General features: G+C 42.8%; 1 protein-coding gene across 1 annotated transcript in view; it reads left to right on the forward strand.

Moving 5' to 3' along the window:
• The window catches only part of LOC135110903 (uncharacterized), a 33,393-nt gene extending 8,216 nt beyond the window's left edge, over positions 1-25,177 (forward strand). Inside the window, exons 2-8 of the mRNA XM_064023535.1 lie at positions 6,123-6,401; positions 6,665-6,908; positions 10,125-10,510; positions 10,835-11,207; positions 16,873-17,044; positions 19,539-19,807; positions 23,723-25,177. Coding sequence (XP_063879605.1) covers positions 6,123-6,401; positions 6,665-6,908; positions 10,125-10,510; positions 10,835-11,207; positions 16,873-17,044; positions 19,539-19,807; positions 23,723-24,141 — 2,142 coding nt within the window. The 3' untranslated portion in view covers positions 24,142-25,177. The remainder of the gene's footprint in view (positions 1-6,122; positions 6,402-6,664; positions 6,909-10,124; positions 10,511-10,834; positions 11,208-16,872; positions 17,045-19,538; positions 19,808-23,722) is intronic.
• Positions 25,178-27,507: the final 2,330 nt, after the last annotated feature.

Consider the following 27,507-nt stretch of genomic DNA (forward strand, 5'->3'; position numbering starts at 1 on the left):
AAGCAATAGTGCTGTACAGGTGCACTGTGATAGGAGTAGATGAGCATCTATCATTGTTTGTATTATGATATCCAGTCAGATCTGGATATAGATAATGGTATCATTCCGTGATGGTTCAACTCTAGAACGAGAGAGAGAGAGAGAGAGAGAGAGAGAGAGAGAGAGAGAGAGAGAGAGAGAGAGAGAGAGAGAGAGAGAGAGAGACAGACAGACAGACAGACAGACAGACAGACAGACAGACAGACAGACAGACAGACAGACAGACAGACAGACAGAGAGAGAGAGAGAGAGGAGAGAGAGAGAGAGAGAGAGAGAGAGAGAGAGAGAGAGAGAGAGAGAGAGAGAGAGAGAGAGAGAGAGAGAGAGAGAGAGAGAAAGATTCGTTAAGTTCCTGGACAGACGAGCTGGGATGGTAATGGCCAGACGGCGGGGTGCGGCTTGGAGGGTAGAGAGGAAATGCCTGCTAGGTAGCTGTAAACTGGCGCACCCGTGGCACTTCAACTTTATAGGACGAGGAAAACAAGATATGACTGGGTTGGGGTGTAGAAAAAGACCAACAGGACGATGTAGAAAAAAAAAAAAATGAAACACGTATAGTTTTGCTTCATTTAGGGATTGAGAGAGAGAGAGAGAGAGAGAGAGAGAGAGAGAGAGAGAGAGAGAGAGAGAGAGAGAGAGAGACTTGTTTTTGAGTAGGTAAGTCTGACCCTTCTGATGTTGACTTGGCTGCAGAGTGGCACGAGGGAGTTCTGGGAGGAGAGGATAGATGGAAGATAGTGAAAACTCCTTCGTATCCTCCCGCACTGCGCCACCACCACCATCACCACCACCGCTACCACTACCACTACTATTTTTAACGTCATCAGTAAAGGGACGATATTCAAAACACACAGACACACACACACACACACACACACACACACACACACACACACACACACACACACACACACACACACACACACACACACACACACACACACAGATACAGATCAATACACAACATACTTAGTGTACGTCTGGACAACCTTCAAAAATGTTTCTGTATGAGAGAGAGAGAGAGAGAGAGAGAGAGAGAGAGAGAGAGAGAGAGAGAGAGAGAGAGAGAGAGAGAGAGAGAGAGAGAGAGAGAGAGAGAGAGAGAGAGAGAGAGAGAGAGAGAGCGCATTCGGGTGCCGGCCAGCTGAGAGGTCACTTTTGTCCGTCATAGAGGTCCACGTCCCTCTCAAGGCCACGGGTGCCCACCTTATGTGACTACACCAAGTTTGCAAGGTAGCCAACACACTGGTCTGCTTGTCAAATACTAATTCGTCGGCTGATTTTTTATTTTTTTATTTTTTTGGTCAAAATAGTTAATCCAGCAGGGCTATGGAACCAAGGGAGCTCCTCCTCCTCCTCCCCCTCAATTTTCTCACAGTCAAATGGTACACGTCCACTTCTCCACAAATCCATGGAACGATTTCTTGGTGGAACAATTATGAATATGCATTAAAATATGTATTATTATTATTATTATTATTATTATTATTATTATTAGTAGTAGTAGTAGTAGTAGTAGTAGTAGTAGTAGTAGTAATCACAGCAATAATTGGTGTTTAACCAGAAAAGCAGAATCCATAATTTAGAGAGAGAGAGAGAGAGAGAGAGAGAGAGAGAGAGAGAGAGAGAGAGAGAGAGAGAGAGAGAGAGAGATTATGAGGGAAAGTTCTTGTGTCAACACCACACCCTTCCCTGACTCCACAGTACCACGCCCTTGCCTCCCCCTGCACTCCACTAGCCAGCCACTCTGCTCTCTCGCACCCTTCCCCCTCTCCCTAACACACCTCCCCTCAACACCATGTTTCTCCCGTTCTTCCACGTCGCCACCACGCTCCCTGCCATCCCACTGCACACCACCACGCCCTCCGCCATTCCAGACCCGCCACACCTCCACCTTGCCTCTCCTCCCCTTTACTCCATGACTCTCTCTCCAGTGTACTTTTCACACCACGGCACTCTAGGTACTATTTGTCTCAAGCATCATGCCACTTACATATCAGCATTGGCGAGCTAACATCAGCATCATTTCTCTATTTTCATTCCCCGACCTAGTAATCCTCTCTCCCCGCTGAACCCAGTCATTCTTCTCGACGCCGCTTTCCAGTCTTCCAACTACCCGAATTGAAATGTTAAGCAGACCAACATCCCTACTCCACGAGATGAGGCACGTGTATATTTCCTGCGTGTGTTTTAGGAAGCAGGTATAGACCGCAGGGGATTGGTTGAGTGACCTTCAGTTTGTGTCACAAGCTGCAGTGACCTTCAGAGAGGGAATCAATGTTACATGAGTATCGACTTGGAGCTCCACGCTGGGTCACTGCTGCCCCAGTAACCTGGTGTCGTATGTTTGGCGCTGTGACTTCCATGTTACGGCAGCTGTCCTGCTGCCAGGAGGGTGAAATAACTTTGTAATCTTGCATAATTATAAATCTTGCATAATTATAAAGTCTTTGGATCATGTGGTCATATTTGTGAGTGCATTTGGCGTCACAATAGCTCTCCTTCATGTGCCATAGATTCATTAGTGCAACTCTCAGTAGCTCCTCAAACACGCATCAAGCAGCCATTGACCAGCATGCTTCTCAGCGTCCTGTGCAGTGACTGCCGCGAGACACCCTTTCGGCGTTTGCTTCGCTAAAGGAAAGTAGACACTGTATCATCATTGGACACACACACACACACACACACACACACACACACACACACACACACACACACACACACACACACACACACACACACACACACCCACACACACACACACACACACACACACACACACACACACACACACACACACACACACACACTTAAACAAACAAAACGCCCAAGAAAAGGAAAATACAGTTACAAGAAACTAAATTTACACAAACTTGTATGACTGATACATGTACGTGATTTGTAACTTTTCATGGTTTGTGAACAAGTAGGTACATTTTTCTTTTTAAGGCACCGTTACATTAGCACATTTTCTATATATATATTTTTTTTTTCATCTTTCTGAAAATCGACAATTTCTTGAACGTGCTCCTTCACGCACACAGCCGTTCGTCTGCACTTTCGTCGACAGTAAACAAACATGACTGTGTCATTTCCGTGGTCTCAGAGACAGCGGTTGCTTCGTATATTCTTTGTTAAAGATTCCTCTGAGAGACGTGTCTACTGAGGCTGATTGATGGTATCCAGCGTGCAGGAGAGAAACAATTTCCAAAGGCGTAAGCATCTGTCGAGTTACGCGAGCCACTGTTTGCTGTTACATATCCACAAATTAAATGTAACCATATGAAGTTATGTGATTTTTTTTTATTTAAAATCTATTTAAAAAAAAGCTTACTAAGCATATATTTATATTATAAAACAATGGATTTTCATTTGACGAAAATTGGCGATAACCCTCCATAAAGACGGTCACTTCCTTCCGTTTGACAATGCAGATGGAAAAAGACGACGGAATGAGGTAAAAGTTGACGGAAGACGGAGTTGACTAAAACAAATCGACAGAAAATGTACTGGTGTGACGGGGCCTTCACGTGATCCTGTTGCCAGTCAGTGCAAATAAAGCTAGTTGGATCTCCTGGGTGGCCAAGCCGCACACCAGGATCCTACTCTGGAATTCCGTTTATTTAGAAAAAAAAAAAAAGTCCCCGTTTAGTACATAGTGACCGGACGGGATAAGAAGTCCGTTCCGATGAACAAGGCAGTTGTTTGTACGCTTACGGCGCGCGGGTTTCTTGGCGCTGACGTTAATGGTGACATAATAGTGGCACTGCCCTGCTGGTGTTCCTGGCACAACGGTAGGGCTTCCTTCCGCACCCTCATCCGCCCACCCAAGCACAAAACCAGAACCTTCCTGGATTACCACTCGCCACTGACGACGCGAGGCGAGTGGCGATGTTGACGGCTTGCTGTATGTATAGTGCAAAGGTGGACACACACACACACACACACACACACACACACACACACACACACACACACACACACACACACACACACACACACACACACACACACACACACACACGGGTTCAACCTTGCTCTCCTTAGTGATCTACAGCAGATTATACAATACTGCGAAAAATTCTGTTATTATTTTGGAGACGTATCCTGCGCTGCTTGCCATTCCCACGGATGCACTCTGCTCAGTCATATTATTGTTCTATGTACGTTGTTTTCCATTCATCTTACTTTAAAGTTGGCTCCTCTTTGTGTGTGTGTGTGTGTGTGTGTGTGTGTGTGTGTCCGACATGTCACTCGTAGGATGGATGAAGACTTGAGGCAGAAGTACCTCGGCAAGTGTGTGCCCTTGAATTACTATTTGGATTAACAAGGACTGACTGTAGCTCCCTAAGTAACCTCCCTGATGTCCAGTGTCATACATCAGTGTAAAGACTTGCATAGGAAAAACTGACACATAGATACCAGTTGCTCTTTAATTTGTGGTTTCCTCACTCCACTCTTGCCAAGTTCTGGAACATTCGGCTGTGCTTGGTTCTATTCCGAGCCCTAAACTGAAAAAAGGATGTCAAGGCACCTTAGGGACAAAATTGTCGTGTGTGTGTGTGTGTGTGTGTGTGTGTGTGTGTGTGTGTGTGTGTGTGTGTGTGTGTGTGTGTGTGTGCGTGCGTGCGTGCGTGCGTGCGTGCGTGTGTGTATGTGTGTGTGTGTGTGTGTGTTCATCCGATCCTCGTTGCAAGAAAATAAATTAACGAAGGAAACAAAAATTCAATCATGGGACATTTATACACAACACACACACACACACACACACACACACACACACACACACACACACACACACACACACACACACACACACACACACACACACACACACACACACACACACACACACACACACACACACACACAAAACCTGTCTCGCAGTACAAAAATGAGCAGAAGGAAGTTGTATAACAAGGAGTTATATAACAACTTCATCAATATTGTTGTCGGTAGTGATGGTGGTTGAAAATGATTATCCATATTATGAAGATATTGTTTACTGCTCTTGATCTCCATTCTTTTCTTTAAAACATCTTCACCACTACAACACTTTCACTGCCGCCCGCACCAACCCCAACGCTATCACTACTGTATACTACCACGATCACCTCCTCTCCATCCATACTGCTTTCTGAGAATTAACGCATTATTGAAATCGCGCTCGGAGGTAAGGACGGTGACATGCAAAATGTGGTAGAAGGCGAATAAGCATGTCTCATTCCTTTCCCTGTCGAGCTGTGGGAGATCAACACGTGGTTCGGTAGCCACCGGGGCAACGTCAAGCCACTGCAGGTGAAGGCCAGGAGGAGGCGTCGTGCGCGTGTGAGAGTGAAGAGGGTCAGTGGGAAGCCCGCATGTGGCAGGCTGCCGGGCTTCCCGCCGCCGCCGCCTTTCCCATTCGCAGTGTCAGCAGAGAAAAAACTGAGCAAAGACGAGGAAGAAGGCGGCGTAGCGGAAGGAAGAAAAACTGTTCCTTTTTTCTCACTTTTTTCTTGTTCTTTTTCTTTCCATTTTTTTTCTTTTTGGGACGTGAAGTAGGGAAGTGGGGGAACCCTCCCAGGTGTCCGAAACTGGAGGTAAATATAGGTATGTACTGGAAGTATATCTCTTTCTGCTTACATTACTCTGGGTCATGTATGTGCTTACGCCTGTCTTGAGGGAAGGGTGGGGTGGCGTGGGATAATAGAAGTGTTGTTTTACTATCTCAGCCTCAGAACTTTTACTCCGGCGGGGCCATGTTGGGTGGGAGCGGCAGGCTGAGCCGTCGGCTACAGATATGCGTGCCAGGTGAGGTAATGGTCGCGTAAAGTAGAACCTCTGAACTCCTGCACAAACGCTCTCCGGTGCCAGGTGTGAAGCGAGTCTGCTTCTTGATTTTCACTCTTGTTCTCAATGACGGAAGTCATCACTGCAGGGAAGACATGTGGGGGGAAGACTACTGTGACATGCTTACTCTGGTGCGTGCCACTCTGCCTGCGTGGCGTGTGGCAGGGGCAGGGACGGTCCACTGTCATGATTTTCATTTACAACGCTGCCTTTGCTGTTTGTTAAATGGCCGTGTTTTCTGCATTTTTCAGTCGAGTGAGTGGGACGCAGACGAGTTGCTTCGCTCCGTGCTGGACGGCAACGACATGACTTCCCCGAGCCTCGGTACACCTGCACTAGACTCCTTGGGCGGCCTTGGATCCTCCTCCCACCACACCCTCGACCCCTCCTCGCTCTCCACTCCCACGCTGGAGGCCCCAGACGACGACATGGACTCCCTCGAAAACCTCGTGGGTCTGCCCTTCCATGCCGTGCTGGACTCCGCCGCCTCCGACTCCGGCATGTCCAGTGACTCCTCCCTGGACCAGCAGGTGTGTGTGTGTGTTTGTGTGTACGTGTATGTATGTATATATGTATGTATGTATGTGCGTGCGTGCGTGCGTGCGTACAGTACATAGGTACGCGCGCGCCTGTTTCTGTAAACTATTTATATACATGTAGTTTCTCTCTCTCTCTCTCTCTCTCTCTCTCTCTCTCTCTCTCTCTCTCTCTCTCTCTCTCTCTCTCTCTCTCTCTCTCTCTCTCTCTCTCTCTCTCTCTCTGGCTAACCAGTCCCTGTGTGTGTACTCCTCAGATGTCTCCCCTGTCGGGTTACTCCTCGCCGGGCTCCTTGGCTGATGTGGGCCTGGGCAGCGGCCTTGGGATGTCCTCCCCTGACCCCGCCGTGGACGCCACCTCAGACGTGTCCTCTGCCAGCGATCTGGGTTCTCTGGGATCACTGGGCTCCACTTCCCCGGCAGGAAGCTCCCCCATTATTACTTCTCCACGCAGCCCCGACAACGTTTTCTCCCTGGAAGATTTCATTCATCCAGATTCTGGTAAAGACCTCTCTCTCTCTCTCTCTCTCTCTCTCTCTCTCTCTCTCTCTCTCTCTCTCTCTCTCTCTCTCTCTCTCTCTCTCTCTCTCTCTCTCTCTCTCTCTCTCTCTCTCTCTCTCTCTCTCTCTCTCTCTCTCCTGGTCCACACACACACACACACACACACACACACACACACACACACACACACACACACACACACACACACACACACACACACACACACACACACAGGGAACAGAATAACTAGAAAGGTATCCACTGTTTCGCTTTGCTGTAAAGCGTGGTGTTAGTATACTTAGGGTGGCAGTAGTGTAGCCTGAGGTTCGGTACAACCTACACAACATTTAACAACAATTCATTGTATCTGATAAGCTCAGAACCACCCAGATTGAGGCCAGTGGCTAGGTATCGTGTTGTCCTGGCATGCAGAGGAACGCCCCTTCCTTTTTGTGTAATCTCTTCACCTGGCAGTCACCTCACCCGTGTTTTTTTTTTTTTTTTTCAAAACCACCTGAGGCAAGGGATAGATTTATACCGTTATGATTACATGCCAGTGTACCCATCCTTGCTGCTTAGCCTTGGGAACAATGCTGTTGAGCACAGGTGTGGCCTCTCCACAACGAGAGAAAAGTACTTTGTAAGGCGAACACTCGAGAGCTTTGTTTCACGCGTCATACAACAGCCACCAAGCACCCTGCCTGGCCTCAAAACACACACACATCTGCACAGTGGTGGCGGGGTGCCCTCCTCCCACCACTCTACCTCAGCCACCAGCCCCAGACTGTGTTTCACATGGCAGCGGCTCACACCGGATTTGGTTTTTCTTGTTCTAGTTGTTGAATCGTGTTCTTTGTTCATAATACATCTGTAATTCACTTTGCTCACCGTGCAACAAAGTATCCTGATAACATACTTGATCTATTAGTCAGAATCCCCCAAACATGCAGAGTTGCTTTGTCTCAAGGTTTGCCAAAGTGCCACAACATACCGCGTCTGTATTTAAAGCTGGCAGGTGTAGGGTAGTACACGAGGTAGATGACCACGCACACGGTCCGGCCCCCACCTACAGGAAATACACAGATACAAAGTAACAATACACACATCATTATTCATATAAATGCAAATGTACGGAACTGTTGAATCTGATAGTTTTAAAAGTAGGTTATCGTAACTATCTGTTGTGGTGGTGGTGGTGGTGGTACAGAACAGCGGCAGCAATAATAATACTTGTTGTGTAGACATAATAAAAATGATAATCTCTGTTACCCGCTCTATACTGCTACTACTACTACTACTACTACAAAACTAACGCACACGAACACCAGAGTAGAGCACACGTCAGTAGGCAATGAGTGAACAGGGCGTCACGAAGGGGGCGTGTCTGGGCGGGAAAGAGGAGTGAGGCAGAGGGAGAGCTTGGGCAGGGAGAGCAGCTGGAGGGAGTGGTGAGGATCCGTGGAGATTTGGTGAGGGGCGGTGAGGAGAAGAGGAGGAGGAGGAGGAGGAGAAAGGAGGAGGAGGATATACTAATGACGACACTAGGGAAATTCTCTCTCTCTCTCTCTCTCTCTCTCTCTCTCTCTCTCTCTCTCTCTCTCTCTCTCTCTCTCTCTCTCTCTCTCTCTCTCTCTCTCTCTCTCTCTCTCTCTCTCTGTGTGTGTGTGTGAGTGTGTATGTGCGAGAGAGAGAGAGAGAGAGAGAGAGAGAGAGAGAGAGAGAGAGAGAGAGAGAGAGAGAGAGTTGCGTAGAGAGGCCACCTGAGGCAAACGTGACCAGTGGGGCCACAGTAAGGACAGCAGCACGCTCTCTCTCTCTCTCTCTCTCTCTCTCTCTCTCTCTCTCTCTCTCTCTCTCTCTCTCTCTCTCTCTCTCTCTCTCCCGGAGCTCACGCAAACCCTGCTGTTGCACTTCTTAATGGTTCGTTCTCCTCGTCTCTCTCATCCTCCTCTTACTCCATTTGTCCTCTCTTTAACCTCTCTCTGTCTTGTCCTCTTCGCCGAGTTCTCGTTCTGCTTGTCCTCTTCATCCTTAGATATAATATTCCTTTCGTGTACAACGATGCGCGCTCCCTTCTCGATGCTTCTGCTAGATTAAACTGCAAGTGCCGTCCGTTTCCCATACTCACGGTCTGGATAGATCGTCTGTGTGCTATCCTCAAGTGTTAGATAATTGTACGAGTAGTGATGGTGGCGGTGGTGATAGTGGTGGTAGTGTCGGGGGTAATGTCTCAAGGTCGTCTGATAATCTCATCCACTTGTATCGCCACGACCACCACCACGCTGCTTGGCCGACTGTGCGTGTATCAGGTGCCAGGAGATAGAGAGAGAGAGAGAGAGAGAGAGAGAGAGAGAGAGAGAGAGAGAGAGAGAGAGAGAGAGATTGATTGATTGATTGATTGATTGATTGATTGATTGATTGATTGATTCAGAAACAGGTTTTCACTTTTCGTATGCATGATACACACACACACACACACACACACACACACACACACACACACACACACACACACACACACACACACACACACACACACACACACACACACACACACACACACACACACACACACACACACGGCTGAAGGTTAGTGTGTGTATACAAAAGTCAAAAGAAAGTTCGCCGTACCGCACTGCATTTGAGCCGCAAGCCTGCAAGCGTGCCTGCGTGACCTGCCATCATGCACGCACGTCAAGCGTCACGGGGCCGTGATTATGAGTAGATTATTAATGATACTATATTAGAATGGTTCAGAACAGTTTTTAGAACGTGTAGTGTGGAAGCAATTTACGACGTGCCTTTCTCGGCACAACCCCATGATTTAAAAAAAACAAATTGTGGTGAGAGGGCGTTATCATCGCGTCTCGAGGATGTCCTGAGTTTCACTGATAGAACAGATAGAAGGAACACGATTACACAACGTGGAAGGTATCGTTTTGGATAGAGTGGTTGGTGCAGAAATCTGTGGAATCAAGATAAAGACAGAATAGGACAGAATAGGAACTGTAACCTAGGGTGGAGGCTGTGGGAGCAAGTCGAGTGAGGAGTATACAAAGGAGGAATAATAAGCCACTTGAAGGAGAAGACAACTTAAGATGGTTTCTCAGCAGGCTAGCGGACATTGGTGGAGGGTCTCTGGTTGTTGGGAGCTCCTCGGTGGCTATGAAGTTGTGCCGCCACCTGTAATGACACTGATGTCTGTCTGTCTTGCAGGGTTCTCTTCACCGGTGCCTCAGGAGGTGGGAAGCAGTATTGTGTCGCCGACCACGTCAGTGACAACGCCCATCTTCACTACTGCCAGGCCTACTTTCGTCACTAAGACCGCGGCCCCCACCGGTGCCACCATCGTGAACAGGTCTGCGGCATCCACCCTCATCAGCAAGCCCAACGCCACTTCCACCACCGGCCCGGTGCTCAAGACGGTGACGGTGGCGGCGCCAGCTAGCTCGGTGGGCACTGTCGGCGGCCAGACCATCGTGGTGACGCAGGCCAACAGGGGCGGCGGCAACGCCCACGTGGTTCGTGGCGGGACACTTCTCAAATCCAACCAGACGTCACGCTCCATCCTGCTTCCCGTCACGGTGAAGGACCTAAATCAGGTGTGTGCCTGTGCAGGTGGTCTCTCTGACACACCACCATTCCTTATCAGTATCAGCAATGTAATTAAATGTATTTATCCATGTACATCTTTATCATCATTCAATTATTAATGATTAACGGGACAAGACTGTTCTGTCAGAATAAACTAGTCTTATTCACAAATATGTAATACATAGTGAATAAAAGTATTCAATCTCTCTCTCTCTCTCTCTCTCTCTCTCTCTCTCTCTCTCTCTCTCTCTCTCTCTCTCTCTCTCTCTCTCTCTCTCTCTCTCTCTCTCTCTCTCTCTCTCTCTCTCACAAAAAACCTCTGCCCCTGTCAGGTCCGCACCATTAAGATCATCAGCACGGGGGGCAGCGCGGGCATGGGGACGCGTGGAGTGCGGACTGTCGTCTCCACCGTCCGCACGCCTTCCACTACCTCCTCCACCCCCTCTTCCACCGCCTCCCTCAACAGTCAGTCCATCCGCACTTCCCTTCTCGGCACAGTCAGAGGCCAGGAAACCAAATCCATCCTGAAGAGTGGCGCCGCTACTGTGCTCACCACTTCAGCCCGCCCCGCCGTCACCACCACCTCCTTCATCCACTCCTCCCCGACGCGCATCAAAGTGGAGGCAAAGACCAACGACGATGATGATGATGATGACGACGATGATGACGATCGGCACACGTCTTTCCAGCAGCTGACTCTCTCCGGTAAGTGTCGGCGTGAAAGTTGCTAGTCTGGGCAACTTTGAAGCGCTCTCTCTCTCTCTCTCTCTCTCTCTCTCTCTCTCTCTCTCTCTCTCTCTCTCTCTCTCTCTCTCTCTCTCTCTCTCTCTCTCTCTCTCTCTCTCTCTTCCACGCTTCAGTAATTTTTGTTCAACCTGCTTTCTTGCTTTCATTATTTTCAGCTTTCCTACTGCATTGTTTTTTCCTCCCCTCCCCTTTTTTCTTTCACTTCCTGTTTCACTTCCACACCTCTCCACTTCCTTATTTTCAATGTACTTTCTCATCCTCGACTTTGTCATTTTTTCCTTTCACCTGTGTTTCCCTCTCCCTCCTCTCGTTTGCATCGTCCACGGCCTGTCCCTCTTGTCTTCCTCCGCGTAACTTAACCACCTCATGCACACCTCGCTGCCTCACATTCTCTTCACGTGAATTACTGAACGAGTAAGATAGCGGGTAAGGGACGTGGAGTCTGAAGGTCACAAGTTAGTAAGGACAAGGTAGGTTAGTGTTTCGGCCCGTTTCGGCAGTACAGGTGACTCCTCCCCACCCTGAACCCGCCCCTTTCTCTTATGACATCCGTCCTTCCCTCCCCACTTTTCTTTCCTCTGCTTTTCTCTTCCTATCCAGTCATTCTTCCTTCATTTCTTCTGTTGTAATGATTCTTTCCCCTCTCCTTGCATTTAATTACTCAAAGGATGTAGTTAGCACTAATCGCCTCATAAGAGCCATGAGGTCTGTTTTGTTTTCATTTGTTCATCGTTTGTGTTCCTCTTCAATCTCGGTTTGCTTCCATATGGTGACAGTCCTTACATTCCTCTTCTACTCGCGTGTGACCTTCCGTGACCCCAGTGAGAGTGAAGAGAAAAGGTCACGCCAGTACCCTTTGGCCCCTGCCGTGTGTGTGTGTGTGTGTGTGTGTGTGTGTGTGTGTGTGTGTGTGTGTGTGTGTGTGTGTGTGTTTACCCTTGACACAATGGCGTCCTTTTCATCAGATTCTTCGAAACGCGACAATCTAAACGTCCCTGGTTTTGAACATCATGGCAGCTCCAGCTCGCTCTCTCTCTCTCTCTCTCTCTCTCTCTCTCTCTCTCTCTCTCTCTCTCTCTCTCTCTCTCTCTCTCTCTCTCTCTCTCTCTCTCTCTCTCTCTCTCTCTCTCTCTCAGGACATGTGTACCTGCATATTAAAAACAGGAAGGTGTATAGTAGATGTTCGTACCAGTCCCTGAGAGAGAGAGAGAGAGAGAGAGAGAGAGAGAGAGAGAGAGAGAGAGAGAGAGAGACGCCTTAAAACTCATCTTGAGACTATATTTCCTCTTTCTCCTCCTCCCTATGTCTTTTCTTTTGTTCTCCCTCCTTACCATCTTTATCTTGTTCTGCTTTGTACGGTTATTACTTAATTATCTTTTACCAAGGTATGATTATTTCTTTACTACTACTACTACTACTACTACTACTACTACTACTACTACTACTACTACTACTACTACTACTACTACTACTACTACTACTGGTACTACTACTGCTACTACTACTACTACTACTACTGCTGCTGCTGCTGCTGCTGCTGCTGCTGCTGCTGCTGCTGCTGCTGCTGCTGCTGCTGCTGCTGCTGCTGCTACTACTATTGCTGCTGCTGCTGTGATGATCTATGTTATGCTTGTCGGAAGCAAGGATGAAGGTCAGATATGAGAAAGGTATATTTGTGGGCCTGACAGAATAGTGACGTTGGGTGAGTGGAGGAGATGGAAGAGGAGCAATAGGGCATAAGAGGGAAGAGGAGGAGGAGCAGCAGCAGCAGCAGCGGTGAAGGTTGGGGGCAAAACAACGGTACCTGCGCGGTTGGTTTGGATGAACCGCTACACACCTGTGACGATTTTCTCTCTCTCTCTCTCTCTCTCTCTCTCTCTCTCTCTCTCTCTCTCTCTCTCTCTCTCTCTCTCTCTCTCTCTCTCTCTCTCTCTCTCTCTCTCTCTCTCTCTCTCTCTCTCTCTCTCTCTCTCTCTCTTTGTCATTTCATCTCAGTATTCGTGCACAAGTTCTGTTCGCCGTATTGGATGCCCTCTGTTCTCTCTCCTTCCTTTCTCATTTATATCCTTCGGGAGCAGAATGAGAGGACAAAGAACAGGGAGAAGGAAAATGATTGTAGGAAACAGAAAGCAGAGACGAACGCCGATAAGATAATATGAAGGAATGATGATGAACGTGAGAGAATGAAAGGAAAACAGAGAAGGAAAGGAAAACAAAGGAAAGGAAGGGGTGAGTGAATTAGGATGTGATTCAAGAGTGGTACGGAGGATGAGGTTGAAGAGTTGGAGTAAGGATAAGGTCATTGTGCCTCTTGCTATCCGTGTACCATTGAGCCACAGAAGGCCTGTCTGGGAGGAGCGTTCGAGGGTCGCCTCCGCCCCCTCCGGGGCTCCGCATGGTCCAGGGTCAACGCCCTCACGGAGAACAGCTAGCTACTCCGGATGGGCGAGTCACCAAACAGATACGCACGGCCTTCTCGTTTTCATTTTTATCATTCCAATGATTCAAAAACTGTTTAGCATTTTCGTATATGTCGCTTACTTAACTAGCCACGCTGCGCAATCCTTTATCCAACGTGCCAAGACCCTAACACCCCACCATCCACATAAGAACATAAAACAAGAAAATAGGGGAATCTGTAAGAAGCCATCAGGCCTACACGCGGCCATTCCCGATCCCACAATGTCCTACGTCCAGAATATTACGGTAACTCCTGCCATATCCCTGCTCCTATCCTTGAGGCTTGTCATTGCTGCGCTGTGTCCAACTGACGCACACCACATGTTTGCTTCTTCCTGTGTCAGTGTCTGAACCTAGCGACTAGATTGCGGACACTAGTGCAAACACGACCAAGTAAATATCATGCGTCACACAAATACGGGGTCGAGCACATGCATATGTTCGTACACTACATTATAAACACATGCGAATACACGTCAAAGTATATAACAGTCTCTCTCTCTCTCTCTCTCTCTCTCTCTCTCTCTCTCTCTCTCTCTCTCTCTCTCTCTCTCTCTCTCTCTCTCTCTCTCTCTCTCTCTCTCTCTCTCTCTCTCTCTCTCTCGTGACGTCGCATACCAAACATTATTTTTAATTGATCTGTATGTTACCAATGACTCGTAATTTTCCTTAACCTACCCGTGTAGTAGCGTCTTCCACCTTGTAAAAAAAGACAAGACAAAGAAACCATATACATCATAAAACTTCTTACAGTACACCTGGAATAGCTACATTGTCTTCTAATCTTTTTTTCTTATCACAGTCATCTTGTCACCCAACGGTGCCAATATAGCAGCAGCATCACATATTCCTTCATTTTATCCACCAAGCTGTTCATGTCACATTTACTCTCATAATCTCTATTTTGTATTTATACATTTTATTCACAAAAGGTCTACATTGGACATAGAGTTGTATATCTACGATTCTCATGACATTCCTTCTTGCTGTCATATGGGATGCGTGTTCCCTCCTCCTCTGCTTCACACCCTTAGTGTATCACTGATCATAGCTCAGTTAGCACATTTTCGTTTTCATAATCGGATATTATATATATATATATATATATATATATATATATATATATATATATATATATATATATATATATATATATATATATATATATATATATATATATATATATATATATATATATATATATATAATCACTAAAGATTGAATGAGCTACAGTCTATGGTCACTTCGTACTGTACATACGATCATAAATAATTTATACAGTGTCAGCAAACAGATAACAGTACTTAACGTTCTGTTGGCCCCATGAGCTGATACTTTAGCATGCGTGGTGTGGAGGAGCAGGTGGCTGTTAGATGCGGGTTAATGAACGCGTGGGATCTAACTAGAATGGGAGGAGGACAATCACCGTAGTTTTGCAAGTGCAATGTTGCAACGTGGTATGGCTGCCTGAAACGAGGCTATGGTGATTGTGGCTCAGCGTTTTTTTTTATCCTTCATCGTCTCATCATCGCGATGGTGAGGGCTGGGTCTCTGGATCATCTTGAAATTCAGTCCTGACATGCATCTCTCTCTCTCTCTCTCATCAAAATCTCATCAAACTCTCTCTCAAGAGTTTGCATCTTCTGATGTACGTACTTATACATTTTAATGCTGATGTATGTACTTATACATTTTAATGCTTTTATTCATTTTATGACCATAGTGGCAAATGAACAGAAAAAGGTAGTACTAGGGTACCAAGCAGAGATACAAGTAAAGTGAGGTGCATACTTGTATGTCATATCACAATTGTTTTGATATTTATCGGAATCATTATTCATTTAATGAATAGAATATTTTCATGAGCTTGTAATTTGCAGGTATATCTATGATCATGTTAAAGTGCATTATTTCTATGATGTTCTGTCTGTCTATCCTTAAAACATGTAATTCTTACTATGGGATTGATAATTTTTTCCTCTTTACAATTTGTTATAAAAGACAATGAATACACCAGTGGAGTTGTCCAGCTTTGCATATTGTGGACATGCTCTATACTGTACATTTATTACCATTGGATTAAACAAGGAACTGATTTCTTGGGTGTTAGTTGCATAGTATAATGCTATGGCTAGAGCAGTGATTCACAAACTGTACTGTGACCATCATCAAATTATGCTGCCTAATTTCCATAGGTTGGTACATGTTCTTAAATTTGTGCCTTTAGGAGCCCTGCAGTACACTGGCTACCTTCAGTGCACCACTAAGAAACAAAGTTTGAGAACCACAGAGCTAGAGAGAGAGCTGATGAACATTCACATTTTAGTCTTGACAGTCCATTGGCATAGCTATGGGAAAGTACATGCCTCTCTAAGAGAATCTGATCCCCACACTGATCTTGGATGCTGTATTCTGTGTGGCATCAGAATGCCTTTGAGCTCTGTTTGCATATTGTCTCCCATACTCAATTATGACTCCTGAAGTGCCACTCCATTAATAGATATCAAACACTTCTGAGGGAGTTGATACAAGAGTAATAGCAGAATTGGAAAATTGTCTCCCCTATCTTGGAAAGTAAAAAGGGATTAAATGAGATCCAAAATTAGGCAGTTAAGAACATATCTTAGTAATGAAGAGGGAACTCTGCCTTCCATATAGGATAACTGGTGTTATCCTATATGGATCATGATCCTCAAAGCCACTAGCAGAGCATTCTCCCATGGAACCTACTTGGCTATGGATCTTTCATTTGTGAAGTAAATGAGGAGCAATGGCCCTTGTTCAAGAGCCAGGAATTTTCTGTAACTTGAGAAGTGATCTCAGTCAGTAATTTGTGTTCTCTGGGTGAAAACCAGCCTATTTATATTTAGTATGTGGGTTGTACAGGATGATGAAAGAATCTTGTTCATTATGAAATAGTCTGCCACTTTCCTTCCCCCTTTTAGGAAAGTGTTAAAAACTTGTGGGAGCCTGCTGATCCTGGTGCTGAATTACAAGATCTAATCCTTTTCAGAAGTATTATTGTCACTTGTATTGTTTTTTACAATGCATATTAAGTAAAAGCATACTTTTCAATCAGCTATTGGATTTAAATATTTTAGTTCAAGAAGCTTAGAGACTCAATATCTAACATGAATCTAAACAGCAAACTTGTCATCCTCAGATGAAGAAAAGAGGCTGCTGAAGAAGGAAGGGATCATGCTACCTACCCATTACCCTTTAACTAAGCAGGAAGAGAGGGAGCTCAAAAGAATAAGGCGCAAGATCCGAAATAAGATCTCAGCACAGGACTCCAGGAAACGCAAGAAGGAGTACATTGATGGATTAGAAGACAGGTGAGTGAATGCATAACTTCTTAAGACATCTTTTCTCCCATAAGGATTTTGCAGTATTGCAGATTTTATCTTGGGTCAAAATTATTTGATAGAAATAGATACACTAAGTTTTGCTCATTTTTATTGTATAGGTACTAGCAGGTCAAGGACACATTATGAGTATGTGTTTAAACCATAACTTGATGCCTAAGAGAAATATTTTCCTTGTCTTGGAAAACATTTCTTTCATGATCAGTTCAATACTTGAGAGTAAAAGAAAATAAAGCAACACTCAGCTTGTTACATACACAATATTTAAAGTGGATAAACCTACACAAAATGGAGTTGTAAATTAGTATTTAAATTAATTATTAAATTAAATTATTATTAATTAAATTATTAATTCAATTAATTATTAAATTAATATGTATGTACATACATACAAACAGTTTCTCACTGGTATTCACCACTGCATTACTACTTAGAATTCCATGGCTGCCTGGCTAGTAGCAACAGAATGCCTGCTTGTATTTTGCAGGTAAATAGCTGAATTTAGGAGTATTGATGTATTCTAAAAACGTAATTTATAGAAATATTTCATGCAAGAAAGCATAACAAATTTATTTCTTTAGTGCAAAGCCATAATTCTTGTTGTAATGTGATGCAGAAAAAAAAAAAAAGATTCATAAAGCATACAACTTAGAGAGAAAAATCATGCATGAAGAGTGGCACATTGAGAATATTTTCAGGCAAATATGTTGAGCATGTACGAGTATGTTGATGGAGCGGTGTGCTTCATATGAATTTAAACAATTTTCATCTGTAGGTTTTAAATTTTTGTAATGCAGGCTTTTTTTTTTTTTTTTTTTTTTTGCAGAGAACTTTTAGTGCATGAAACATCATATGATTGACTGTTATAGAGATGAACATTAACTTGAGGAAGGGGTGGGGTGCATGTTTGGTTATTTATATCAGTTCTGGCACTGGATCTTTTCTGAAGTTCTACACTAGATATCTTTTGATCCCCAACTCTTTGCATATTTACCTGTAATTGTTAATACCTTAGTGGTGCCAGTAAAACATGGTTAGGAACATTAAAATGTGATCACTTTAGTCACTTACTTATATGTAAGAAACCATAATCTGTTACGTCTTGACTATGCAAATGTACTTAGTAGTTGGATGCCTATTCTAAACATCTTTAGTAATTTTCTTTCTCTATTTATTCTGGTCCTTGCTGTCCCTTCTTGTTTGCTCTCCTACTCCTCCTCCTCCTCCCATGTGCTACATTGCTTACTGTCCTTCCTTTTCACTGGATGTTGACCTCTATGTGTACACCATAATCATAGTTCTTCTATGATTGTTCTTCTTATTGCATTTCACATTATTTGTTCCATTATAATCACAGGTGGGCATTATTGCAATAACAGTATCATGTTACCAGTTATCCAATAATTATTTTTACTGTGTTATCGATTCATCGGTATCACCGAATTATTCCAAACTAGCAATAATTGATAATTTTAGTTTTTGGAACATAAACATGTTGAAGTTTTAAACTTTCAAATTCTAATTTGAATTTGAATTATTTTACTTAAAACAGTACTTTTCATTAGTGAAGAGACAAGATAAACATTGAATTTGATTTTTTCTAAAATTTTCAAAGTTTAAAAAATGAAGATTTGGATTTATCAGTTTTATTTATTTAGAATGTCAATATTATCACTAGTATTGAAATTTTGAATTTGTTGATTTATCGGTTATTGGGTGATAAATTTATTGCCAGTTATCAATTGTCGGTTATTGCTGGTAATATTGGTTATCGTGATAATTTTCTTTGTTATCATGCCCAGCTATGGTTATAATATGGATGTAACTTAATAAAATTAAGATTCATATTTATAAAGGAATCCAGCATAGCTCCATTTCCTGCTCCATTTCCAGCCATGTTTTTTTTGTGGTTCCTTGTGATAAACAGCAACAAGTACTTAAGGTGTTTTCTTCTCTTATGACTGAGTAAAAAAAAAAAAAATAAAATAATAATAATAATAATAATAATTAAATAAATAAATAGACAGTTAAATAAAAAAAAATATTGGCTGTTGCAGTAGTATTGCTGTCAGGCAGGAGTGATGACATATCACATTTGTGTTATAATAAGTCAGTAGTCTAGGATTTTGATTTCAGTATTTGATTTTCAAACAGTGTTCTATAATGAGAGTCAGTACTTACAATTCCTGATTATTCTGCGAAGACTGAATAAAAATAATAGAAAATATAGTGACAATACTCATGGCTTTGCTATATAGTTTGATATGAATTGCTTGGCCACAAAGTTCACCTGTTCACAATGAAATAAGTACATTACAATAATAATATTGTACATGACAACAATGTACATGACAATAAGCATAAAAGGGAAAGAATATACCATCACATTAGTTTCAAGGGCATTTAACATTTATTTTGGACTATGCAGTCTCCACAATTAAAGTTTTCCTTACTTTCTTTACAGAGTGAAGGCTTGCACAGAAGAGAACCAACAGCTGCAGAAGCGGATCCGCAGTTTGGAGGCCCAAAATGAGTCCCTCTTAGTACAGATGAGGAGGTTCCAGAATGCTGTCACAGGAGGAAACTCTGGACGCTTACAGACTCATGCTTCCACTGCCCTCATGATGCTCATCCTCTCGGCAGCACTTTTCATTGTACCCTCAATGCGGCAGGATAATGGAAATTCTGCTGACAGTGAGCTTTCCATGCCATCATCCAAAATGCCTCCTGCAGGTTAGTTGTGTAAATCTAGTTCATCAGACACTTCTATACTAACTTACTAACTTAACATGTTCTTGCCTATGAGATGGGGATTCAGGTATTTGAAGGGAAGATTTTGTATTTTGTGTGAGTACATAATATAATTACAGACACTCTCTGACTTATGAACATCAGGAGATACAAACAAGAATCCCTTCAAATCCAAATTCTGCTTGTCACTTCTCTGCAGGTTTAAACTTTGTGGCACATCTCTTCCCTAGCACCATTTTTGGCTGCTACCCATGCTGGGCAGCAAAATGTAGGATACTGGTAATTTTCTACAGTTGTTCCAAAGGCCTGGGGCCATATCTGCAAAGTTTCTTAAGTAGAGGGATAGTGCTTAGCTCACAAACCATGCTTAAGCTAAGCACAAAAAGCATGGCCTAGGGTGTGCTTAACTTTGTGCCTAACTTTAATTTATTTAAAGTATTCCACCAATAACATGAATGGACTGTAAAAGAGCCCAAGCCCAAAAGATGTAAAAATATTTCACTAATAACATGAAATTAAGAAATGTAAAATTTTACTGTTTTGCAGTGTCAACATTTCATAATGAACTGGTTCTGTGCTAAGTTTCAGGCTTAGTAAAGACCTTAACTTTAAGCAGACCTCTAAGTATAACTCTAATGATTGTTGTGAATATGGCCTCTGGCTCAGAAGCAGTCCTGAGTCACCTGTAGCATTAAAATCAAAATCAGCAGTGCAGTGAAGGAGAGAGGCTAGCTCCAAGATTTTAATGTATAGTTTTCAACTTTCTTATTATTAATCATGGGGTAGTTACAAGAGCAAGGCTAGTGGTGATGGTGGCAGTGCTGAGAAGTGTCAAACCATCTCAGTGGAAACTGAGGAGGCTATAACATACTTGATTGGTAAATGTAGCATGTGCTTATAGTACACAGTATTTGTGTACAATTTAATTTTTGCTTTATTTCTATGTATACATTAGTTTCATTAATGTGTACTTTACAATAGTGTTTGAGCACTATTATTATATTATCTAGACATACACTCAAAATATTTCACAAAACAGTGACTTATGAATGGCTGTCTGGAACCTAATTTGTAAGTTGAGTAGCGTGTGTATTTGTCCAGTTAGTTAGATCCAAAATTTGTTGTATTGGGATCTTAAATCAAGGATTTATATGCTTGACCTTTACTGGGTAAGTTAGTCTAAAACTTCTAGGTGAACAAGAATCAGAGAAGGAGCAGAAAATTCCTTCTAAAATGAACAAGGAGGTCTAGAAAGGGAAGAGGTTGTGTTGACCAGATTTTTGTAATAAGGCAGTTGTGTGAAAAGTTTTAGGGAAGGGGAAAGTAAGTCTTTTTGGCATTCAAGGAGTTGGAGAAAATGGATGATAGGATTGATAGGAAAATATTATTGTATAGGATTGATAGGAAAATATTATTGTATGTTCTGAAAGTATACAGAGTTAGAGATAAATTATTGGAGTGGAGTTTCTACATAAATAGCAGGGCACATTAAGAGTTGAAGGTGTGAGCGAGTTTTTCCCTGTCAAAGTAGGTTTGCATGAGGGTTGTGTAATGTCATTGTGGATGGTGTAGTAAGGGAAACAAATATGAGGTCTAAGTTCAGTCTGTGAAGAGGAAAGAGTACAGGATCTGAGTCTGTTACTATTTGTTGATGATATACAAGTTTTATACCTGACTGAAAGAGGAAGTTCAAAAGACTGGTGGAGTTTTGGACATGTTTGTAGGAGAAAGCTGAAGATAGTGTTTAAGTAAATGAAAGATAGGTGGTTGAAGGATGGATGTAAGATTAAATGGGGAACAACTGGTTAAGTAAATGAAAGATAGGTGGTTGAAGGATGGATGTAAGATTAAATGGGGAACAACTGGAAGTGGTGGATTATTTCAAGTATTTGTAATCAACAGATATAGTAAATGGAAGAGTTGAGAGAGGTAAAGTGCAGGGTGAAAGAAGCAGGAAAAATACTTGGTGGGCTAAGAAAGATCTTTAAATATAGGACACTGGGTATGTATAAAGAGATGGTTATATATGGATTAATGGTGACCATTGTGCTGTATGTTGCTATAACATGGGAGTGTGGGAGGAGAAATGTTTGATCAGTGCATGTGGAGTAGTAACATTGAGGTACAGAAATGAGGAGGTGAGAAATGGAACTGCTGTTTTGAGAGGGTTGGTTGGATGGGTAGATCAGTGTGTGTAAAGATGGTTTGGGGATGTAGAGAGAATAACACAGAGCTGGTAAAAAAAAAAAAAAAAAGGCATCAGAGAAGTACCATTGATATTAACCCTTCAACCAAAACCAGAAACCCTTCTTGCAAAGGAATATCCTACCTGAACTACCTACCACCACCATCACCACGATTGCAGCACCTCACCACCAATTATGAAGAGACCAGCACTTATCTCAAGGCATCCAGACATTGTTTGAACATTAAGCCATCAAAACAGTCATTACAGCTACACCACCCAGCTCAACATGTTGGTTATGTTATGGGTACATGCTAAACATCCTAGGAACCCACCACACACCCTAGAGACAAACTGAGACAAACTAGAGACAAACACCGAAGCCCCATGCTTTTGTGCCTACTTCCATGACTCTCATTGTAGATGACTGCTAACTAATAAGATATGTGCACACAAGTTCAGCCATTAAAATTTTGAGGCATATGATAAGTGGGCAAAATCCTTTTAAAATTAACATGGCTTTTGACAAGTTTGAGCCATGCATGTAAGTCTTAGATGCCACAAAAGAACCTTGAAGGAACAAAACCTCTAGTGCATTAGATATTCAACAAGCTGGTAAAGGCATTTGAAGCATCACTGACTTATCGCATGAGTCATACCCATAAACCCATACATTTTGTTGGGGAAATTCATACCTATAATCCCATAAATTTTGTTGGGGGAAATAAGTACAGAGCAGTACTTCAATTTCTACTCCACTTTGCCTCGAATAGAAAAAAATGATAATTCATTAAGGTCAGGGACCTCCAGACACAGGTTGGGAATGACTAGAACTACCTCTCAGTCATTTCTAGAGGTTGGAAACAGATTGCAGAGTAATGGCAGAGAAAGCAAAGAGCACTCACTCATGAAATATAAAATGTCACTGTCATTGAAACAAAAGTAATATATAAAAGAATGTACATGTATTACAATGTCATATAGTAATGTTTCACAAGAAAACTGCTTGGGATCCTCTTGCAGTTTGTACAAAAGTATTTTCTTAAGCATGCATTGTTGGATGTATTATGTCATGCAACAAATATTTTCTTTATCTTGAATTGGACATGAACGTTCTAAATGGAAGCATGGTATGCATTTTGCCTTCTTTTCCTTTGAGTACTTGCACTACTTAATTGGCCTATAGCTCCCTGAATGTAGTCTCCCTTTCATTTAACACAATAGTATCCACAACAGACTTCCATGGAACACACTCCTTTTCAGCTATTTTTTGCTTGTCCATTTTAATCCTTTGTTTGCGATGCCACATAAAGGAGTAATGAAAGTAATAGTGACATTTTTTAAATGCTTCAGAAAAGTATGCAATTACAATCTATGATAATTTTGTCATTATAACAGGAAATATTATTTATGAGAGAGAGAGAGAGAGAGAGAGAGAGAGAGAGAGAGAGAGAGAGAGAGAGAGATGCTTATTGGGGTTATAATGATGCCTTATTTGTGTCGGAGGGACACACACACACACACACACACACACACACACACACACACACACACACACACACACACACACACACACACACACACACACACACACACACACACACACACACACACACACACACACACACACACTTTCCTAAAACTTAAATCTTATAAGGTTCTTGTTGGTTGCAAAGAAACAAAGCACTAAATGCCACATGTTCTGCTTGCAGGTCACACACGCAGTCTTCTTGAGGTTGGGAACATGGGCACATTGGAAGTGCTTGAGGGTGTGGAAGATGAGCTGACCCTTGAGCTTGAAACCCCTCTAACCCAGGCCCTTAGTGACCATGACTATACACCTGTGGCCAAGAAGCAGCGCACAGCCTCTCCAAGGGGAACTGCATACTTTGTGCCACCCTTGGATGACTACCCTCCCCTGCACGACAAGACTGATTCAGGTGGAGGCTTTCCTCCAGATGATGGTGGTTCAGGGACAAAAATATCTGCCAGAATAGTGGACAGTCTGGCAGATCATATGTCCAACAACTACTCTGATCCTGGAGGGAAGTCTGGTGGTAACTCCAAGTCTGTGGTGGTGAATCTCTCCAAGGGAAAGAAAAGACTAAGAGATGACCTTGAACTGGAGTGAAGATTGTGTCATTTTGGGCGGTGCTCTCTTTGATGTACGTGTTGAGGTGTGTGAAAGAAGCCTCAGAAGGGAGTATGCAGCCTCTGTGAGTGTCTACTCATTGAGGCTGTCATTTGTGCTGAGTGGGGGGACCTGCCTCAGCCACAGATGCTTCCACTGTTCTACAGTCTGCCCTGCAACCTGAAAATTTTATCCTCCACAAATTTATATTCATCCTCCTCTTTTATTCATGTGTGGAAACTTAAATGCTACACCTTTTCATTCTTGGTCATTCACTCAATTTTCTGCTGTGCAACAATCAGTTTCACTAAAGGTTTAAGATGAATCTAAAATCTAAGCACGAACTAGGAGGAAGGAGGGCATGCAGGCTACTGCATACTGGTGGCATAGTGAGTAAGCTGCACTGAGTGATGCATTCCTGTGGTATGGTCAGGTTTGGGGAAATGTGGGGCCTCGAGCTGCGGCCCTGATGTGCTGTAGAGGGACTGGGATGTCTCAGATATGCATAATGGGTTTGCTTTGGTGTTAATTTATGAAATGATATCTTTAATAATTACTTGTTTTTATATTGATAATTTAAACATAATTACCTGTAGAGAAAATAAAGAAATATTAGAATGCAAATTATTTATCAGTAAATGAATATTGAATTATTTATCAATAAATGAATATTGAAATGAAACTTTTCATCATTGGTATTTGATGACTGTCCACATTGTCAATACTAAAAGTCAGAGTACAGTATATCACAATATCCATATTAATTTGGACTGAATCGATGTATGCTGAAATTTAAGGAAATAATGCAAAGGAGAGTTATTTCTATGTTCATAAAATGGTAACGTCCAGTGGTAAAAGATAACAATGTGGATATATTCTCTTATTCCTTATGGACCAATGCAAGTTATCTAATCTCTTTCATTTTTTGCACATTTGTTATCAAGTCAACTTTGTAAGAGAACTAGCATGATACAAACATATGCTATTTGATCATTTTTGTAGAGACTAATAAAGGAATAAATATATTTTAAGCTAACACATTGTTTTCCGAAACCTTTCCCGAAACCTTTGTGTGTGTACTTGTGGTGATGCTACACAACACAAAGTACTATGTTATGTAAGAAGAAACAAGGAAAGAAGAAAGAATGGAAGAAAAGAAGACAGAATAAGCTAGAAGGAACAAGAAATGGAGGAGATAAATTAAATAAAAAGATGTAATTCACATGGGATGGCATGAATGAGAGAACCCTATGAGATTAAGTCAGAGAAATAAACACAGATGCAGGTCACACCAAAAGGAAGAAGACCATAAAACAACCTGAATAAAGGCAACCAGGGACAAAAGGGGATTAACGGGAATGATGTAGAGGATAAAAGCAGGAAAAGCAATCAGTAAGGGAAATTCAGCCAGGAAGCAATTGCAGGTCCAGAAGTAGCCCATCAAAAAATACCAAAGCCCACTTGGCTCAACATCCAAATTTGCCTCTATGCCCTGACTGGTGTTTTGTATCAAGTACCATGCCTATGGGGAAGTTATGTGAATAGGTAATATGAATTGTGGATATGTAAAATGTTATGAAAATAAAGATAATTTTCTCAGGAAAACAGGCAGTCCCAGACAAATTGTATATGAATAGAGGCACAGACAGAAAGGTAGAGGTTCCAGAGCACATGGGCAAAGAAGGAATGAGATGGATGGAATATATATATATATATATATATATATATATATATATATATATATATATATATATATATATATATATATATATATATATATATAAAATATTGTTTTATGTAGGAGGGACACTAACAAAAAAAAAAAAAAAGCCCACTGAGATGCCAGAATCAGAAAAGGGTCCAAAGCAGCAGTCAAAAATTGAAGGAAAAGTGTCTTGAAACCTCCCTCTTGAAGGAATTCAAGTCATAGGAAAGTGGAAATATAGAAGCAGGCAAGGAATTCCAGAGTTTACCAGAGAAAGGGATGAATGATTGAGAATACTGGTTAACTCTTGCATTAGAGAGGTGGACAAAATAGGGGTGAGAGAAAGAAGAAAATCTTGTGCAGCGAGGCTGTGGGATGAGGGGAGGCATGCAGTTAGCAAGATCAGAAGAGTAGGTGGCATTAAAATAGTGGCAGAAGATAACTAGAGATGCAACATTGTGGCAATGAGAAAGAGGCTGAAGACAGTCAGTTAGAGGAGAGATGATGAGATGAAAAGCTTTTGATTCCACAGTGTCTAAAAAAGCGGTATGTTTGGACCCCACCCCCCACACACACAAATGTGAAACATACTCCATACATGGACAGATAAGGCCCTTGTACAGAGTTAGCACCTGAGGGGGTGAGAAAAAAAAACTTGCGGAGACGTCTCAGAACTCCTAACTTCATCGAAGCTGTTCTAGCTAGAGATGAGATATGAAGTTTCCAGTTCAGATTATATGTAAAGGACAGACTGAGGATGTTCAGTGTAGAAGAGGGGGACAGTTAAGTGTCATAGAAGAAGAGGGGATAGTTGTCTGGAAGGTTGTGTCGAGTTGATAGATGGAGGAATTGAGTTTTTGAGGCATTGAACATTACCAAGTTTCCTCTGCCCCAATCAGAAATATTAGAAAGATCATAAATCAGGTGTTCTGCGGCTTCCGTGCGTGAAATGTTTACTTCCTGAAGTGTTGGACATCTATGAAAAGGCGTGGAAAAGTGCAGGATGGTATCGTCAGCATAGGAGTGGATAAGACAAGAAGTTTGGTTTAGAAGGTCATTGATGAATAATAAGTAGAGAGTGGGTGACAGGGCAGAACCCTGAGGAACACCACTGTTAATAGATTTAGGATAAGAACAGTGACTGTCTACCACAGTAGCAAAAAAACGGTCAGAAAGGAAACTTGAGATGAAGTTACAGAGAGAAGGATAGAAGCCGTAGGAGGGTAGTGTGGAAAATCAAAGCTTTGTGCCAGACTCTATCAAAAGCTTTTGATATGTGTTACCGCCAAGAGGATGAAAGAAGTTGTTGTTGTGCAAGTTTGTCAATGAGGAAGGAAAGGACCTGGAGGTCAGAGCGAGGACCAAGACGAGGCCTAAATCAGCAAATTTCTTGTACGGTCGGTGTTGAGGTAGTGTTGACGTAAGGAGATGAAGGATGCTTGTTATGACATGAGGCTAAGATGAGGCCGGCCTTATCGCCGTCGCTAATGGATAACGATGGACAGGGTAGGAACCAAGGCAGTAACTGAGGACGATAGGGACACTGCTGAGGGTACTCGTGCAGGGAGGACGTGTGTCGATGCAGAGACAAGTAGATAGACCTACCTTGAGCACCTGTCAGAAAGGGCGTGCACGTTACTTAACGATTACCCCAAGACCCA

Source organism: Scylla paramamosain, chromosome 21, assembly GCF_035594125.1.
Source record: "Scylla paramamosain isolate STU-SP2022 chromosome 21, ASM3559412v1, whole genome shotgun sequence".
Lineage (NCBI taxonomy): Eukaryota > Metazoa > Arthropoda > Malacostraca > Decapoda > Portunidae > Scylla > Scylla paramamosain.